This window comes from Eublepharis macularius, chromosome 16, assembly GCF_028583425.1.
Source record: "Eublepharis macularius isolate TG4126 chromosome 16, MPM_Emac_v1.0, whole genome shotgun sequence".
Taxonomy (NCBI): Eukaryota; Metazoa; Chordata; class Lepidosauria; order Squamata; family Eublepharidae; genus Eublepharis; species Eublepharis macularius.
This window is the reverse complement of record NC_072805.1, coordinates 36,497,571-36,515,318: the sequence shown is the minus strand read 5'-3', so window position 1 is coordinate 36,515,318 and position 17,748 is coordinate 36,497,571. Positions and strand designations below refer to the sequence as shown.

Genomic DNA, 17,748 nt, shown 5'->3' with positions numbered 1-17,748 from the left:
GAATGGTCTGACTCTATATAATGAACACACGAGTCTTATACTGAATCAGACCACTGGACCATCAAAGGCTGTCCTGTTTATTCAGACTTGCAGGGGCTCTCCAAGTTCTCAGGTGGAGGATTTTTGTATCACCTACAACCTGGTCCTTGCCAGAGACACTGGAGACTGAATCTGGGACCTTCCACGTGCCAGCAGATGCCCTCCCACTGAGTCACGACGACCCCTCCTAAAAGCTATTTCAAACGTTCAAACACCGCTTGACATAGGGGGCTGCAAGAAATCCAAGATGCCACGGGGCAGGCAGAATTAGTTGCTCGAGTTTTTTGGGGATCCTGACCGCTCGTGAGCTGGCTCAGTGAGCTCTGAGAAAAGCTATACCGGACACCGTTCAAGTTGTTTTTGTGAAACAGTGAAATCGAGCTGAGCGTCATCCACTTAATAACAGCGCACCGAACCAAATATAGACCCAGAGAGGGTCTCCTGGTGATCCAGGTTATGTAACCGCTTTGGGCGACTGTCTCCCGAGTTTCGAGACAGCTGTACAACAGGCACAGCATGTAAGAGGGAGTGCGTTCCTCTGGCTGTGGCACTTGGAAGGAAAAGCAGCAAAATGTCTGTAACAGAGTTTGCCAACAGATTCTTAACCATGCGAAGGAACCGAGCAGGGAAGCGAGAAGTATTTGCTACCAAAGCACTTTCCTGGTCAGGCTGGTCCCGGAGTCCCTGCAGATAAACTTACTCAGCTTTCTCAGATATCGCCCTCTCTTCCCCCTGACACACATTTGGGGGATGGTGCATTTTGTGGGCCTTACCAACGTCAAGCAGCACACACGTTCACGTGGCTTGAATTGCGGGTGGTCAGTAATATCCTGCTGAGGTGCTTGGAAGAGGGAAGGCATTTTTAGGCAGAACTCCCCCGCCCCTCGCCCCATTTCTCCAAATAGCGAACCCTTATCTAATGAGATCAACTGGAAACTTTTTTTTTTAAATGAAAGTACTCAAAATTACTCTTCCGCCATCTTGATAGCTAATGCTCGGTGAATATTTATTGGTTTATAGTTCTGAGACTGTATCAAGACTGTACCAAGGGCTGAATCCCGAGGATCCCATGAAGTCTAATTGGAAGCTCGGTGGAACTCAAGGGAATATTAACACCATTCCAGCCATTAACGGTGCAGTCCCAAGAAGAGTTACTCCAATCTAAGCCCATTGAAATCAATGAGCTTAGACTGTAGTAATTCTTCTTAGGTTTGCACTGTAAGAAATACCCATTGATTCACGGTATAACTAGAATACCCACGCTCATCGTTACAGCCATACTTAATTCACAGTGCAATCCTAAACGGAGTTGCCTTCTTCTAAGCCCACTGGCCTCTATTGTTTTAAAAGGGTGTAACTCTGCTTAGGATTGCACTTTCAGAGTCTAACTAGATTCTAGTTCTCAGAGACGGTCAATTTGGATTGTATCCTTCACTGTGATTCAATGTTCTTTTATACTTAAAAAAAAATTAAATCCTGCATGGAGTCTAGAACCCCTCTTCTGACGTATTAGTCTATTGTGTGTGTAATTTTTGTAATGGAAAGCTATTACATCATATGAGCCCTACCAAGTTTGAAACCACATTGAGCCAACTCACATTTACTTCCCCCGTGAGAACTCAGCCCTAGCTATGCTCCGATTTAAGAACAATCACAACCAGCAGCGTTCCCTAGCTCAGCTTCTAAAGCCGCTGAAATAATTTTAACTTCGGAAAGAAAACAATCTAAGGCACAGAGACAGCCCTGTGCCAATAAAGACACATGCTTGGAAGGGGCAGAAAATAACTCGCCGTTCCCCATAGGGTTGTTTCAGATGGGTAGCTGTGTGGATCTGCAGCAGAAGAGCAAGATTCGGGTCCAGTAGCACCTTAAAGACCAACTAGATTTCCAGGGTAGGAGCTTTTAAGAGTCAGAGCTCCCCATATGACTACATTATGCCACCTAAAACAGAGGACCATAGTCTGAGGGCCAAGCTACAAGTGACAAATGACACTTGAACGGCAAGTGGATCAAGTGGAGCGCAAGTGGAGGGCAAGTGAACAGGAAGAAATACACTTGCTGTTCAAGTGTCAGTTGTCACTTGTAGTTTGGCCCTGAAAGGAGGTGCGTTCTGTCCATCTGGAGCAAACCTGATGGTAGGTTGCCTTTCCAATGACCATATGAGGCTACCGAAAGTCAAGAACCATCTGGCTGAGCATTGTCCACTCTGGTTGGTAGCAACTCTCCAAAGTCCTAAGCAGAGAGGAGTCTTTTCCAACTTGCTAGCTGATGTCCTTTGGTGCCGGAAATCAGGGATTGAACTTGGAACTCTCCTGCACACAAGCCAATGTGCTTGCTATAGAATCACAGCCACCTCTGCCACCCCCACCCCAAAAATTATGGACAGGGATGGGCGACTGCCTAATTTGCAATAGCCTAATTTTATAGAAGAGCCCCATGGTGCAGAGTGGTAAGCAGCAGTACTGCAGCCCAAGCTCTGCTCGCAACCTGAGTTCGATCCTGGCGGAAGCTGGGTTCAGGTAGCTGGCTCAAGGTTGACTCAAACTTCCATCCTTCCGAGGTCGGTAAAATGAGCACCCAGGTTCCTGGGGGTAAAGTGTAGATGACTGGGGAAGGCCATGGCAAACCACCGTGTAACAAAAAGTCTGCCAAGAAAACATCATGATGCGACGTCCCCCCATGGGTCAGTAATGACTCGGTGCTTGCACAGGGGACTACCTTTACCTTTACCTAATTTTATAGAGTGACCATCTACTCCTTATCAGCACTGACCTCCATTCAAACGACATGCTTATGAGCAGACAAGACACACAACTAGCTATTCTAGGTTCACCCAAAGTCAACAGTTTCTACAGGGAGGCCTTGCAAATGCTTGAAAACTTCTCTGGCGGTCGGGATCCAAGCACTATAATAGTTGCTAAGCGCGAGGCTCTATGCAAGCAAGAGCTATTCGTTGAGCAAACATTTAAAAATGCTGCATATGGCCTGAGCAAAGAAATCAAAACCAAGAGATCTGATGAATGATTTTTTTAAGAAAACATATATGCATTTCTTAATCTAGTTTCCTAGAAACTGATTCCAGGTTAACTATAAGGAATTCTTCAAAAATCCTAGTTTTGGTAAGCGTACAACAGAATAGCAAAATCGGACTGTTATCTACTGCCCTGATAGGTAATTACATCAGAGGATAGCAGAGGCAAGTGAAAAGTAAATATTCATTGACAAAGCATATAATCTTACTTACGCAACTGAATGACACAGAAGGTGGGAGGTGGCTGTTTGTTTTTCTTTTTTGTTAAAGAATTCTGAGTAACTGTTTAACAACAGTTATTACAAAACAGAATTTTGGAACAGACGCGGGGCCAGGTTAGGTTATGAAGCTTTAACATTTCTGCTCAAGCATTCTAATGCTTTAAACTACAAAGTGCGTCTACAGTTCTTTCTTCAGAACTACATGACGTTCTTTCAGTTCCCCCCTCTGCAAAAAAGTATATTTTAAAAGGAAACCCAATCTTTTCAATGTTGTAAGAAAACACAAAGACCTTTTTGGAAAACACTGGCTGCATCCGGGCCTCATGACTAACCACGGTTAGTTTAAACTGTGATTTTATTGAACCAACACGGGAATGCAACATGCAGTTGAAACTCACCAAAATATGTTTGGAAACCCCAGTTTATCTATTGCTGGCAAAAGCCAAGTACAGCATGAAGCTTTTTTGCTACTTCACAGCTATGACCCTGTGTACGGTACTACCAAATAAGCTAGAATTAAGCCAAGATTCCTGCATTCAGACATAACTGGCCTGTTGCTACAAATCAGAATTCACAAGCTGAGATGTAACTCTGATTAAGAATCCCAGTTTGTGGCCAAGCCAGAATTAGGGACATCATACTAAAGCAGAGTTTAAGCAAACCATGGTTTAGTATGATGTCTGAATGTAGCTGTTCTCTCAAAATATTACTGAAAAACAAATGTTTAATGATATACAGGAATGCCTAATTGGTTTTAAAACAGCAACAATTGTATCATCCTGATCATAAACACATTTATGCTGTGATCGAGGTGATTCAAATGTCATCAAATAAATATGAAAACCATCAATGAATAAGTTCCACTGAAATCCATGGAATATAATGGGTATAATCTAGGCTACAGACAGATAAGAGTCTCTCCACACAAGACATCTTACATGGGGATGCTCAAGTGTAGGGAGATGCAATGTTAGCTGGGAAGCATAGTTTAAAAAGACAGAGCCAGTGGAGATAGCTCCTCATAGGGTTTGTTAATTTCATCTTTGCTCCCTCCCCAGCTCTGTCAATTTCACCTCCCCTTCCCAGAGGTGAAGATGAAATTAACAAACCCTCTGAGGAGCAATGTCCACCAGTTCTGTCTTTTTAAACTATGCTTCCCGGCTAACATTGCGTCTCCCTACACTTGAGCATCCCCATATAAGATGTCTTATGTAGAGAGACTCATAGTTACAAGATAAATTGCAGTTACTAGGAAGGACATCCCACTGAAATCAGTGGTTGTTTACTTCTGAGTAGAATGGCACTTCATTATAGTCTATTCTGTCTTGATCTCAAGTCTCTTTACTGTAAAAAGTAAAGTTAGCCAAGCTAACTTTATTCAAATTACAGTGAACTGGAATTATTAATTTGATGAGAAAGAACGGTTTTATTCCAGATAGGTTCCATTTTTGCAGATGCAATCCAAGGGGGCTAGGCTTGGGCAACGGAGATAAATATCCTAGCTTTGCCATCAACTAATTGCATGATCTTGGCCAAGCCGTCTTTCTCATCCGGCTGGGATAAAATGAAGGGTGTCAACCCTGAGAGATCTGGGTTGAAGCCCGTTACATAATGCAGTCACTTTCCCTGCCTGACCTACCTCACAGGGTTGCAGAGAAGACAAAACAGAGAATTCCCTGAGCCCGTTGGACTAAGAGCAAGAAAAAACTCTACCAGGCAGGTAGCTTCTCAGCTGTCAAGTTAAAACAATAGCAGCTTAGCTTGCAATGCTATTGTGTTAACAGTAACAACTGCCACAGCTGTGAAGCAACTTGCTAACTAAAACATAAATACTATTCAAGTGTTATATAAATATTGTCACTTTGACTTACCCCTTGAATCCTCAAGCCCAACGCAAACCTTTAAGCACAAAGAATTATACTAGGCCATAATTCACCTTTCCCTCTATCTGTTCCCCCATTTTGCATTACAGATTGTAATCTCTTTGGGGGTAGAAGCCTATGTACCATTAACAGTAATGATATATAAGCTCAACTGTGTTGGTCTGCAGTTGAAGAGCAAGATTTGAGTCCAGTAGCACCTGAAATACCAACAAGATTTTCAAGGTATGAACATTCGCGAATCAAAGCATCTTCGGTCAGATATGAGTAAGAATGCTTTATGTGTGTGCTGTCAAGTCACAGCTGGCTTATGGTGACCCTGCAGAGATTCCAAGGCAAGAGGTGTTCACAGGCGGTTTTACGTTGCCTGCAGCTGCACAGCAACTTGGGCATCCTTGCTGGTCTCCCATCCAAATACTAATCAATTCCAACCCTACTTAGCCTCTGTGATCTGACAAGATGGGGCTACCTGGGTCATCCGAGTCAGGAATGCTCATGCCCTGAAAATCCTGCTGGTGATTCTTGGAAGCTCATGCTTTGGAAATCTAGTTGGTTCGGGCTTGCCAGCTTCAAGCTGGTGGCTGGAGATCTCCCAGAATTATAAGCAATCTACGGGCAACGGAGATCAATCTCCCTGGAGGAAATGGCTGCTCTGGAGGATGGATTCTACGGCACCCTACTGAGGATATACCCAGCTCAAATCCTGCCTTCTCCAGGCTCCACCCCAAAAATCTCCATGAACTTCCCAACCTGGAGATGGCAACCATAAATTGGTCTTTAAGGTGCTGCTGGATCTTGCTGTTCAACTACAGGCGGGCACCCACCTGAAACTACCTTCATGATTGGGCTTTTAGGAGCACCTGGATACAAATCTTGCAATATACAACGTAAATATGTAACCTAGTAGCAACCCTTAGGAACAAAATATATAATGGGAGGGGGATTTGACATGAGGGAAGTTAATGCTACTGCCACGTCCCCCCCCCGGGGGTTATTCCCCCCCCCACCCCCCGGGTTGTCGGGAGGCCGAAAACCAGAAGGCAGCAGCGCGCCTTGCTGGCGGCCCGCCGGCCTCGGGCTCGCCCCAATCAGGAGCCGCAGCGGCGGAGGAGTGGCCCGGGGAGGCGGCGGCCCAGGCAGGCCAGCGAAACTGCTGCAGGGGGAAAAAATTAAAGGGAAAAAAGAGGAAGGCAAAGGCGCTTTGGCCGCTCCGAGCCCCTGCGGCGAATTTGGAGAGAGGCGCTTGGCCTGCGCCTTTGCCAAGCCGGTGCAACGGACGAGCCAGACCCCGGGGTCGCCCTTGCAGGGGCGGCCGGAGGGAGACTGGGCAGGCGGGGGTGGGTGTGGAATCTGCGGCAGGCAGGCCTTGCGCCCCCCTCCGGTCCCCCCCGGTCCCCCTGCCCCAGCAGCCAGCCCCGGCAATCCACCCCCTGCCTCGGTCCCGGCCGCTCCGCCGTGCGCCCCGCTTGACGCACGCCCACTCCGCCCCGCGCACCTTCCGCAGCTCCTTCTCGATCTCGCCGGCTTTCAGCACGATGGGGCCCCGCACGGCGTACTCCACCGCCTTCACCTGCGGGTTCATGGACTCCAGCGTGAGGATCTTCTCCCGCGGCGGCTTCTCCTGGAGCTTCACGGCCGAGGCCTTCGCGGCGCTGTTCCAGCGCACCGGCCCCGCGGCACCCAGCGGCGGGCGGCGATGGGGCCGGCTGGGTCGCTGCTGCTGCTGCCGGGTCGCGGTCACCAGCGAAGCCAGGAAGCGAACGGCCGGCTCTTTCCTTTCCTGGAGGGCCGAGGCTTCCTTGGCGAGCCCGGAGAAGCGATGCATGATGCTGGAAAGGGCGCTTTTCTCTAAGCCAAAAAAACCCCACAGTTTAAAAATCAGCCCCCTAAGAAAAGGTTTCCGCAATAGCGCACCAGAGAGAAGCGCACTCAAGCCCTCCTCATCTGCAAAAGGAAGGTTGCAAGTGCATGCCCGGGAGGGGCTTGGCTTGGAGGCTTGCCTTCCCCCTTGGGATCTCTCCAGCTGTTGGCAACTCGAAAGAGGGCAGGGTTCGACGTTGGCCAAGAAAAGGTCTGTATCCCTGATTCTCCCCCCAGTTAGGAAAGAGCGCTAAAGCGCTGCAACAGTTCGAGATGCTCCAATGCAGGTTCTCCGCAGAGGCAAAGAAAATGCAAAAAGGGGAGCAAGGCAATTCCAGAAAAGCGCCCGCACGGACAGCCCAAGCAGTCACCTAAGCGGGAGCAACACGCGAGCTCCAGTCCCGGCTTCCCACCGCCGTCGAGGAAGAGAATAAGATTGCACCAGCCGCCGCTCGCCGCCGCGCTGCCTGGTGGGGCGGGTAGTTCTTCCGAGCCCGGGGCCGCGCCGCGCCGCGCCATCCGGTGGCCAAAGGAAAAACTACCGCGCCCAGAGTGCCTCCGGCAGGCGGCTCCGCTGGGTGGGCTCTGCGAAGGTGGGATGGAGAGGAACCGACGAGGGAATTGGGGGAGTGGGTGATGATGTGCGATCACGCCACCTTTCCAGGGTGCTGGCTCGGGTTGGGAGGTTTAAGCATTACTGCAGTATTCACTGCAGGACTGGAGTCCAGTGGTACCTTAGAGACCAACAAGATTTTCAGGATTCGGGTCCAGCAGTACCTTAAACACCAATTAGATTTCCAGGGAGTGAGCTTTCGAGAGTCAACGCCTCTTTCTTCAGATATATTTACAGTGCAATCCTAAACAGAGTTACTCCCGTCTAAGCTCATTGGGCCTAGATTGGAGTAACTCTGTTTAGGATTGCACTGCTAGAAGTGGAAGCATGTAGGGTTTTATCCAGACAGGAGGTGGGAGAGGTATTTAAATTAAGGATACAACAATAATTAGCTTGATAGAGCTGGGGGTGAAAAGCAAAAAAAATTAGCATCTGTAGCTAGAGAAGAATGCAATGTCCCTATTAAGCCCAGGGCGGTCCATTGTTCTGAATGTGCAGATAAACTTAATTTGACTCAGGAAAGCTCATACCCTGGAAATCTAGTTGGTCTTTAAGATGCTACTGGACCTGAATCTTGCTCTTCTATCTGCAGACCAACACAGCTACCCACTTGAAAAGATTTTCTAGAGTCAAACTCCCTTCTTGAGATACCAGTTATCTGAAGAAGGGAGCTGTGATTCTTAAAAGCTTATAGCTAAAAATCTTGACTTTCAGATGCCACTGGACTCAAATCCTGCCGTTCTGCTGCAGGCCAACACTGCTACCCACCTGAAACTATAAAGTTAACTATTACGGTTTTAAGGGGAATGTTTTATTTCAGAAATTTGAGTGTTACCTATTCTCCCCTGCTCAAAATGCACTATTTCGGCCGGAAAAAGAATCACAATTAGGACCAGTGCAAAGACTGGAACAGGCAGAAATATTTCTGCAATTGCAAAGCCTGTGATTCTGAAACTGCCCCCCTCTACATCTTAGATTTTCAAAGGTGTTTTTCCAATAATTGAATGCATTCTGCTTTTTTAAAAGAATCTATAGGCACAATGAGCCAGGACTGACATCTTTGCCACAGCAGTCCTTAGCTGGTCTACTCAGAATCCTAATTGAGTCTATTCAGTGGGGCTTGCTCCTAGGAAATAATAATAATAACAGCATTTATATTCTGCTCTTCTAGACAGATTACTGCCCCACTTAGAGTACTGAAAAAATTCAGGTTTTTTAATTATTTCCAGGACTTTTTTTCAGCTGGAACACGGTAGAACGGAGTTCCAGAACCTCTTGAAAATGGTCACATGGCTGGTCGCCCCACCCCCTGATCTCGACAGAGGGGAGTTTAGATTGCTCTCCGGGCCGCTGGAGCAGCGAGGACGGCAATCTAAACTCCCCTCTGTCTGGAGATCAAGGGATGGGGCTACCAGCTATGTGACCATTTTCACCAAGGGCAATTTAAACTTTTGAAAACAACCCCCTTGTTCCAGCGGACCCAAAGTGACATCATTGGCCCTGGGAGCATGTGTGCACTTTGTGCGTGCACATGTGGTACCAGGGGCGCCACCTCCCGCCAAGAGTTGCCCCCTGTGCTGGCAACCCACTGAGTTCCACCACCTCTTTTCCCAGAAAAAAAGCCCTGATTATTTCCACAATTATAGCTGGGGCTGAGAGGAGTGGCTTACCCAAGGCCACTGGCTGCGCTTGTGGCAGTACTGGGATTCAAACCAGCTGAGTGCTAATTCACAACCCAGCCACTTAACCACTACACTACAGTAACTCTGTATGTCTTCTAGCCTGAGAAAGTTTTATGTTAATTGTCTTAAAGCTTTCTTACAGTTTAAAAAGAATTTTAAAGGGACTTACCTTCCAGTTACTTTATTTAGGGTTACAGCCTGAAGTTACAAAAGAAAAGCAACAGCCTCTGTTATACATGGGAAAGTATTTGTGACTCAACAGCACTAGTCATATCATTGGCATACCACCAACGACAACAGCGCCACGGTGTTTGCACAATTAACTTGAGGCTATTTAGTGTCCCCAAAAATCTTATTCATCTTTTTTGACATGGAAAATAACTGGACGGTCTTGGTTGATCGACTTACACTTTTGGCTTGAGTGATGGGTGGAAGGGTGCATGTGTGTGCAAATAAGAATGAGGCTGGTCTGTGAATGATAGTTGTGTATTAAGCGCAGAGACTCGGTTTGCAAAATCACCAGTTAGTACAGATTTCATATGCCAGCCCTCCAGTTACACACGCGAAAAGAGCTATCCCAAGCCGGTCTGTTCAGAATCCTATTCAAGTCTCTTTAACGGGGAAAGTGTTCTTAGGACTGCACCCACTTAACTGTGCAGTGCTAGACATCGTTAGGCATTTCTAAACCCATTGACTTTAATGGACGCAGAAGGGTAAAACTGCGTTTAGGATTGTGCTGTTAGTTCTGAATGGGAAGCAGGATTTGTGCCAAAAAAAAGCAGGGACAATCTCAGGGCCAAACTAGACATGACAGCATCCCCGTGTCCATCGCTGCACCATTTAAAAATGCCACAAAGGCCCTGCAGCGTTGCAGGAGGACACACTCTTGTCCCCACCCCTCGCGCACCTTTTCAAGGGCTGAAACAGCCCGCACCCCACGGCTGTTTCTGCCCTTGAAAAGGCAGGGGGGTGGACAAGAACACCTCACCTGCCATGCTGCGGGTCCAATCAGGACAAGGCCCTCAAGGCCCTTTTTAAAAACACTCATTTTAGGCTTTACAATGGTGGTGGTATCTCTTGATGGACGTGAGGACTCTGTCACATCTAGTTCGGCCCTTCGTGATTTTTGGGCCTGGGGAAAGTCTAGGATGGGACCCGGAATAATTGCCTCCCTCCACCCCTAATGGGGCTAAGCAAGGGGCAGCCTTGTGTGAGATGGGTGTAGAAGCTGGCTGCATGTGCTGCAGATGGAAGAGCCGCACGCGGCTGCTCCTGAGCTAGCTGACCTCAGACTGGGTGGGTGCAAATTGTGGCAGCTTGCTTTTTTCCTTCTCTCCCCCCTTCCATTGGAAGGGCTAGGCCTTGGGCAGTTGGTTCCCCCCCCCACCTCTACAGGGCACAGGGCAGCTGCTCCTTTTGTCCATTGGCTAATACCGCCCCTGCAAAGAAAGTTTCATGGGAACTGCAGAGGTATGTGACCTACATGAGAGAGATGGCACAGGTGTTCTGGGATGCAGATCCAGCTGTAAGAGCCAGGCAGCCAGCAAAGGAGAAAGAGTTGAGTCATTTGATGGAGAGGCGGATTTCAAAGAGGGATGCATCAAGAAGGTTTAACTTAGCAACACCCTGGGAAGGGCTTGAGCCTCAATTTCTGCTGTTGCTGTGAAGAGTCTCTGTACTTTTCTTGATTACACTTGAATTTTCCATAATTACATCTCATCGGCTATGGCCTGCATAGCATGGCCTTTTGACCCCACTATTATTTTTTTCCTTCATAATCTCTGGTGTATGTGTATGCTTAGTCAGAATTCACTCCGTGCAACTGACAATTTGAGCTCTAATCCATGAGAGCTTGTTTCTAAGGTGCAACAAGTCTTCTCTTTAAGAGGATTTATGGAGCATTATATCATTTTCAGTTATTTTGAAGCAGAGTCCTAGTAATACATTTCCTTACTGCATTTATATTCCATTTTTCTTCCCAGTTGGTATCCCATTCAGAACTAGAACCGAATTTGCTTTGTTTCAGCAAGATTGGGACTAAGGTTAAAATGTTATCACCGTACAAAAATCTGCCTGAATAGCCTTGCTTTGTTCTGTATGCCGATAAGCTCAGGTGTTTCATCAGAACTGTTTGCAGACGGTGTTGTATCCTTCGCAAAATGCTGATGTAATAATCCGTGTGCACCAGTTTTGTAGCTAACTCCTTGCTGAACGTTGTATAAAGAGCCTGCTTGGGTCAAGTGAACCAAGAGATAAAAAATAACCATTAAAAATACTTTGCCTCAAAACTGACAAGCTATTTAAACAGAAGCCCAATGAGAGAATTCGAAGAGAAATGGGGGAATTATTTTACTCACAAAGGAGAAAATGCATAAAATGTTTTAGTTTTAGAAATCTGAATAAGATAGTATACTGATACATTGTTCTAGACTGAATATAAGGTTAGGATCTGATAAGATGGAAAATGCTTAAATATCATTGATGAGGTAGAATACAAGATATGGAAACTTTGACATAATAGTTAAAAGAAATAGAAATGATCTGTATAGAAGCATTAGATCATATTAAGATATAGCAGTGAGAATGTGCATGGAGTCCACTCGTTTTGATCTTTAGTTGATCTAAAAGTGAACACTGTAGAAAAAGAATGTATTTAGTCAGTAAGGTACACAGAAGCTGGAATAGTAGTTGCAATCTTCATTTTAACATTGATGAACTCTGATGAAGGTATGTTGTGTGTACGCTGTATTTTAACAACCCCTGTAGTGCAAAATCCTACCGTTCCTTGGACCCTGTTATCCCCCCCTCTTTTTTCTCTACCCCTCTTTGTTTTGGAAAAAAAAATACTTTGCCTCTTGCTATCATTCCATTACACTGTTGCAGATTTACAACGGTACAAGGCTACACTGTAGATTTATAGCCCTACTTTGGAGCATTTCTGAAATTTACACGTCAGAAAAGCCACGCTTCACATTTGGGTATTGCAACTTAAATATTGATTTAGATTACAAGCGTACTAACTGGCATGCTGACATGGTCTCATCTTAGAATGATGTAACTCTCTAAAGGATATGCGCTGATACTATCTGAGATAAACCAGCTAGAGGCAGAGGGGGAAAAGAATTTAATAAGGGAGGAGAAAATTAGCATAGCAGGCTACGCATTATAATAATTAGGCAAAACATTATGTAAATAGTGTGCGCCCAATAGGTGAAGCAATGAACCAAAAAAAGTTTGTAGTTGAAAAAAATTATACATGGCCATGTTGATCCACGTTTAAAAAAAAATACGAAAGCAACAGTGGTGTGATACCTTTTAGTTTAGCTAAGTTTCTTAGAAGCACAGAGTGTGCATAGCACAATTTTGGTTAGGACTAATCTAGTAGGATAAAACAGCACTTCATTTGGGGAGATGGGTCCATTAATTTAAAAATAAATCCAGTGCCTCTTTTAATTAGTCCCAAAATATTTCTGAGTCTTTTAAAAAAAAAAATTCAGGAACCAAACTTCCACTCAATCTGTCCAGAAGAGTGGTACAAATGAACGGTTACCATTTTTTTGTCTGCACAACACAGTTCTATGTATTTGCCCCAGTTGCAGCTTAGAACAAAGATGCTATTTCCTTATACACGCAAGCAGAAAGGCTCTTGGAATAACATGCTATAGCCTGCACCCAGTATGCAGAAAGTTGGTTTTGGAGACATGGTGTTCCTTTAGAAAAAGAGAAAGAGATTAGAAGTGCAATCCTAACCAGAGTTACAGCCATTCTTAGCCCATTGGCTTCAATAGATTTAGAAGTTGTAAATGTAATTAGGATTGCACTGTAACTATGTCAATAACTGGGTGTGTGTTATTATAGCATGCTTATTAGGCTCAGATAATGGTTGGAAAGTTCCTGGTTGAGAGCTCAGCCATGAACTTGTCAGAAAGCGATGACTTTCACTAGGTTTGCCAACAACCTGGAGGGAAAAAAACAACTTGCCCCTTTAAGAGAGGCTTAAGGTATGAGAACTGAGTTTTTCATGGCACAGAAGTAAATAACACCCACCTGGTAAATACCATGTCATTAAGCCTGTGTTAAAGGGGAAAGGATTTGCCCCCTCCCCTTTGGGCCTGTTTTCATCGCAGCTCATGCAAACCACTTGGAAAAGGCATATGAGAAATGGGCGCTTCCATATTGCACATACAGGAATTCTGTCCTTGTTTATATTGAGTGACTGATTACATTATACACTGTGTTTCCCGCTTATACAGATCATCAAATTGGCTAACTGTTAAAAGCTTATGCTACAATAAAGTTGGTTAGTCTTAAAGGTGCTACTGGACTCTTTTTGATTTTGCTACTACAGACTAACACGGCTAACTCCTCTGGATCTGTTAAAAGTATAAACTTTCAAATGGTTGTATTGAAAAGTCCAGATTTTTCTTTCGTATCTGAGACAGTGAAGGGTTGCAGTCTGGCTAAAAAAGAAAACTGAATATACAAATTGACGTGCCGTGTTTGTTGGCACTGGGTGGACCATTTTTCTCATGTTCTTAATGTATACGTTAATACAGGATAAATGTACCAACATCACAGCTGGCCAGCGGGGCTCTGCTGATAATGAAATATCATCTGAATGAATTGGAGGACAGATAGAAGATAATGTTATATAAACAGAGACGATTCATCCACCTTAGTTTGAATGTTGTTGTAATCCCCACAACGCTTGTTCTTTCATTGTTAGAAGAAGTCCTAAAAGATGTAATCTGTAGAAATGGTAGAATTCTCAGTTAACAGCTGAGAACTCAGAGCAGGGGGAAAATTAAAGTGATGCAATGGATAAAAGTTTAGAACTGTGGACATAGCAAATGCAAGTTATTTATTTACTCCGTTTATACCCCATCTTTCTCCCCAGTTGGGACCCTAAGCAGCTTACATCATTCTTCTCTCGTCTGGTTTATCCTCACAATAACCCTTTTGTAGTAGGTGAGGCTGAGAGGGTGCGACGGGCCTAAGGTCACCCACTGAGCACAGATGGGGTTCAAGCCTGGGTGTCCCAGATCTTACTCTCCAACACTCCAATTTCTATACCATGCCAGCTCTCCCACTCACAGGGAGCAATCCTAAACTAGTCTTCTCAGAAGTAATTCCCATTTAATTCAATTGGGGTTGCCAATTAGCTTGGAAAATTCCTGGAGATTTGAGGGTGGATCCCAGGGAGAATGGAGTTTGGGGAAGGAGTTCAGCAGAGGTGTAATGCAATGGAGTCCACCCTCCAAAACTGACATTTCCTTCGAAGGAACTGATCTCTGTATTCTGGAGATCCGTTGTAATTCGGGGAGATTGTAGGCCCCACAGAGGTTGGCAACCCTAAATTCAATGGGGTTTACTACCCACGAAAGTCACTTTACACATTTGTTGTGCTCTGTCTCTCCCTATTTCCTGATCTTGTGCAAATGCAAATTCTTTACTTTTTTTTAAAAAAAGTTGACTGTGTGGTCTGCAGGTTTAATGAAAAGGAGAGAGAATTCTATCAAGCTAAGCTTAGAGTATCAAGCATGTGCTAACTTCCTTCATTTTTGTGCTCACTGCTTGTATTTTTATAGAGCAGTCAGCTGTGACAGCAGTTAATGTATAAAAGCCATTGTCCTAGAATAACACTCATACTTGTTTTCATGGAGGGAGAAATCAGGCAGACAGTTCTTTTGGAAGGACTTCAGAAGAAATCCTCTTCATGTGGCCCTCCAGCAATTATATAGTACCTGGCCGCGTGACAAAGTAATTTGGGATTTGCACAGAGGAGACATGAGTGAACTTGCTTTAATATGATAGATGTTTTGTCTGGGTGGTTTATCGTTCCACTTTAAGGGAAGGAATTCACATCTGTTTGCATTAATTCACCTAATTTCAGAGGTGAATACGGGCTGTCTAAATTGCTAGCGCACCCGTTGCCAACAGCCCAGGAGCTTCCCTATCGACCTTCTGGCTCCCATCGGACCCTCTTCGCCCTTCATTGGCAGATTTGCCTGCAAGACAGAAGAATCAACCTGTTGGAACTGTACATTTTGAAAGACGGACTTTGTATTTATATGCATGTTATTATACTTGTATGGACTGTAATCCATGCATTGGGGCTACATGCGTGCAGATGGATAGTCCCTAGTATTTTTGGAGTGTATATACTGGAATACTTACCTTGCACTTCCATTAAAATTGCATTATTGTTATTATCTATCAGGTTTCTGTAGACCGTTTGGTCCTTGTTTGGCAATATTTTGTTTGAAACCTGTCTCTACTTGTTTGTGATACATAGGGTATAAACCAGGCCATGCTTATTTATTCCAGATAGATTAATCCGGAAGAATCACCAATTCACAATTTCTCTTTCTCCTCACACATTAAACTGTGTGTGTATTTACGAGGGAGCTTTCTACTCAGTTTCAATGAGGAATACAGAAGAACGTGTAAGTTTTTTATTTCAAGTACTCAAACCAGACCATGCCAGAACCTAATAATAAACCAATAACTGAGACATCAGGGCTTTATATTCAAGATCACTCAGCACAAATTAGTTATTGAACTGTAGCTAATGTGGGAGGTGAGTTAGCAGAAATGGTGCAAGTCCTCAACAGCATTGGGAAATGTAGTGGTAGGGAAGAAAATGTTAGGCAGAGGTTAACACAGGTTAGCTAGACCGGCATGGGTAAGGGATTGCAAAACATGGATGAAACAGTGGTGGAGAGGAAGGTTTAGAAGAGCCAACAGGAATTGGGGAGTATTCAGATTAGGACAACTCATCCATAAAGGACGATGGAGTAAATGCTCTAATCTGAATAGGGACAAGCTAGAACTTGACCTTGAACGTGGCAGGAAATTTAACAGGTATTTAAGGTGATTAATGAGCCATAGGGGGAAATGTGTACACTAGGGAAAGGGAAAGAAGGGATAGGTGTTTATAAGCAAATGTCAGAAGCCTGGAAACCCAACTGGTGGAGTCAGAGAGTTTTGTGCTGTATGAGAACAAAAATAGAGCAGACATTTCAGAAACCTTGTGGAAAAGCGAAAATCCATAGGAGAAAGTTATTCTTGGGCAGGAGAAGATTGATGTATCACGGTGCTTGTTGCTTTGCTTGTCAAAGAGGTTATAAAGCCCACTAAACATGAAAATGTAAAAATAATAAACATCTCCACAGAACTGTTGTGGGTGGTTATAATAGACTAATGTGGCTACCTCATGGGAAATGGTGGTGGAGAGTGCCCTCAAGTCATAACTGACTGATGGCAATTCCAGGTGGGGTTTTCATGGCAAGAGACTAACAGAGGTGGTTCGCCATTGCCTGCCTCTGTCACCCTGGTCTTCCTTGGAGGTCTCCCATCCAATTACTAACCAAGGCCAGCCCAGCTTAACTCCTGAGATCTGACAAGATCAGGCTCACCTGGGCTATCCAGGTCTGGGCACTTGATGGGAAATACCAGGCCTCAAATTAAGTGGATGTACTATTGCCCACTACTTGACCAGAACACTTGAAATGGAGAAAGCAAGAAGGAAGGGAAGCAACCCAAGAAGAAAGTGTGGCGATGATAAGTTTGTTTCAGGTGGGTAGCTGCGTTGGTCTGTAGTAGAAGAGCTAGATTCGGGTCCAGTAGCACCTTAGAGACCAACTTGATTTCCAGGGTATGAGCTTTGGAGAATCAAAGCTCCCTTCATCAGACACATGGACATGGGGTGGGAAAAGGTAGGAGTTTGAAAGTCCAGGCAGAGGGTGGGAGGGATCTTGCAAAATTAGATAGTCAGGAATAGAGATGGGCAGGATCCAAAAAAAAAAACACCAATTAAGCCGTTCGTGGATCCGGGCTGCTGCCGAACCCAGGCCACCGATTCTAACCGATCAAGTCCCATTTCCGATCCGGAATTGGGAAGGCCAAAGCGGGAGGGCGCCCCACTGTTTCCAGCAATATAGGAACGGTGGTTGGTGGCATGGGACGCCAGGCCCGGCGGGCATCGTCGCCTCCCTTCAGGGAGAGAGGGGACATTCACACACACACACACACACACACACACACACACACACACACACACACACACACACACACACACACACACACACACACACACACACACACACTTAGAGTGGGGGGGAGTTTTTAACCCAGCAACGAGCCACCTTCCCTCAGGGAGGGGACATTCCCAGGGCCGGATCTACGGTTGCCAGTGCCCAGTACACCTGCCCCACAAGACAAGGAGCGGCCGGGTTGCCCGCGCGCCCCTTGTCCTGGGGAAAGACGAATGGCGCGGGTGGCTTCCCAGCCTCCCGCGCTGCCTTTTGCCTTTCCTTTGTGCCCATGGCTTCAGAACACCCCCTTCCCCCTCCCTCCCCTAGGTTGCTGCTCCGTGGTTGGAAGGAAGCCTGCTAATCAAGGAAAGCTGGGCTTCCATTCG

General features: G+C 45.5%; 1 protein-coding gene across 1 annotated transcript in view; it reads right to left on the bottom strand.

Moving 5' to 3' along the window:
- GPT2 (glutamic--pyruvic transaminase 2) overlaps window positions 1–7,330 on the bottom strand; it is a 31,171-nt gene extending 23,841 nt beyond the window's left edge. The window contains exon 1 of the mRNA XM_055000646.1: window positions 6,667–7,330. Coding sequence (XP_054856621.1) covers window positions 6,667–6,996 — 330 coding nt within the window. The 5' untranslated portion in view covers window positions 6,997–7,330. The remainder of the gene's footprint in view (window positions 1–6,666) is intronic.
- Between the last annotated feature and the right edge of the window lie 10,418 nt (window positions 7,331–17,748).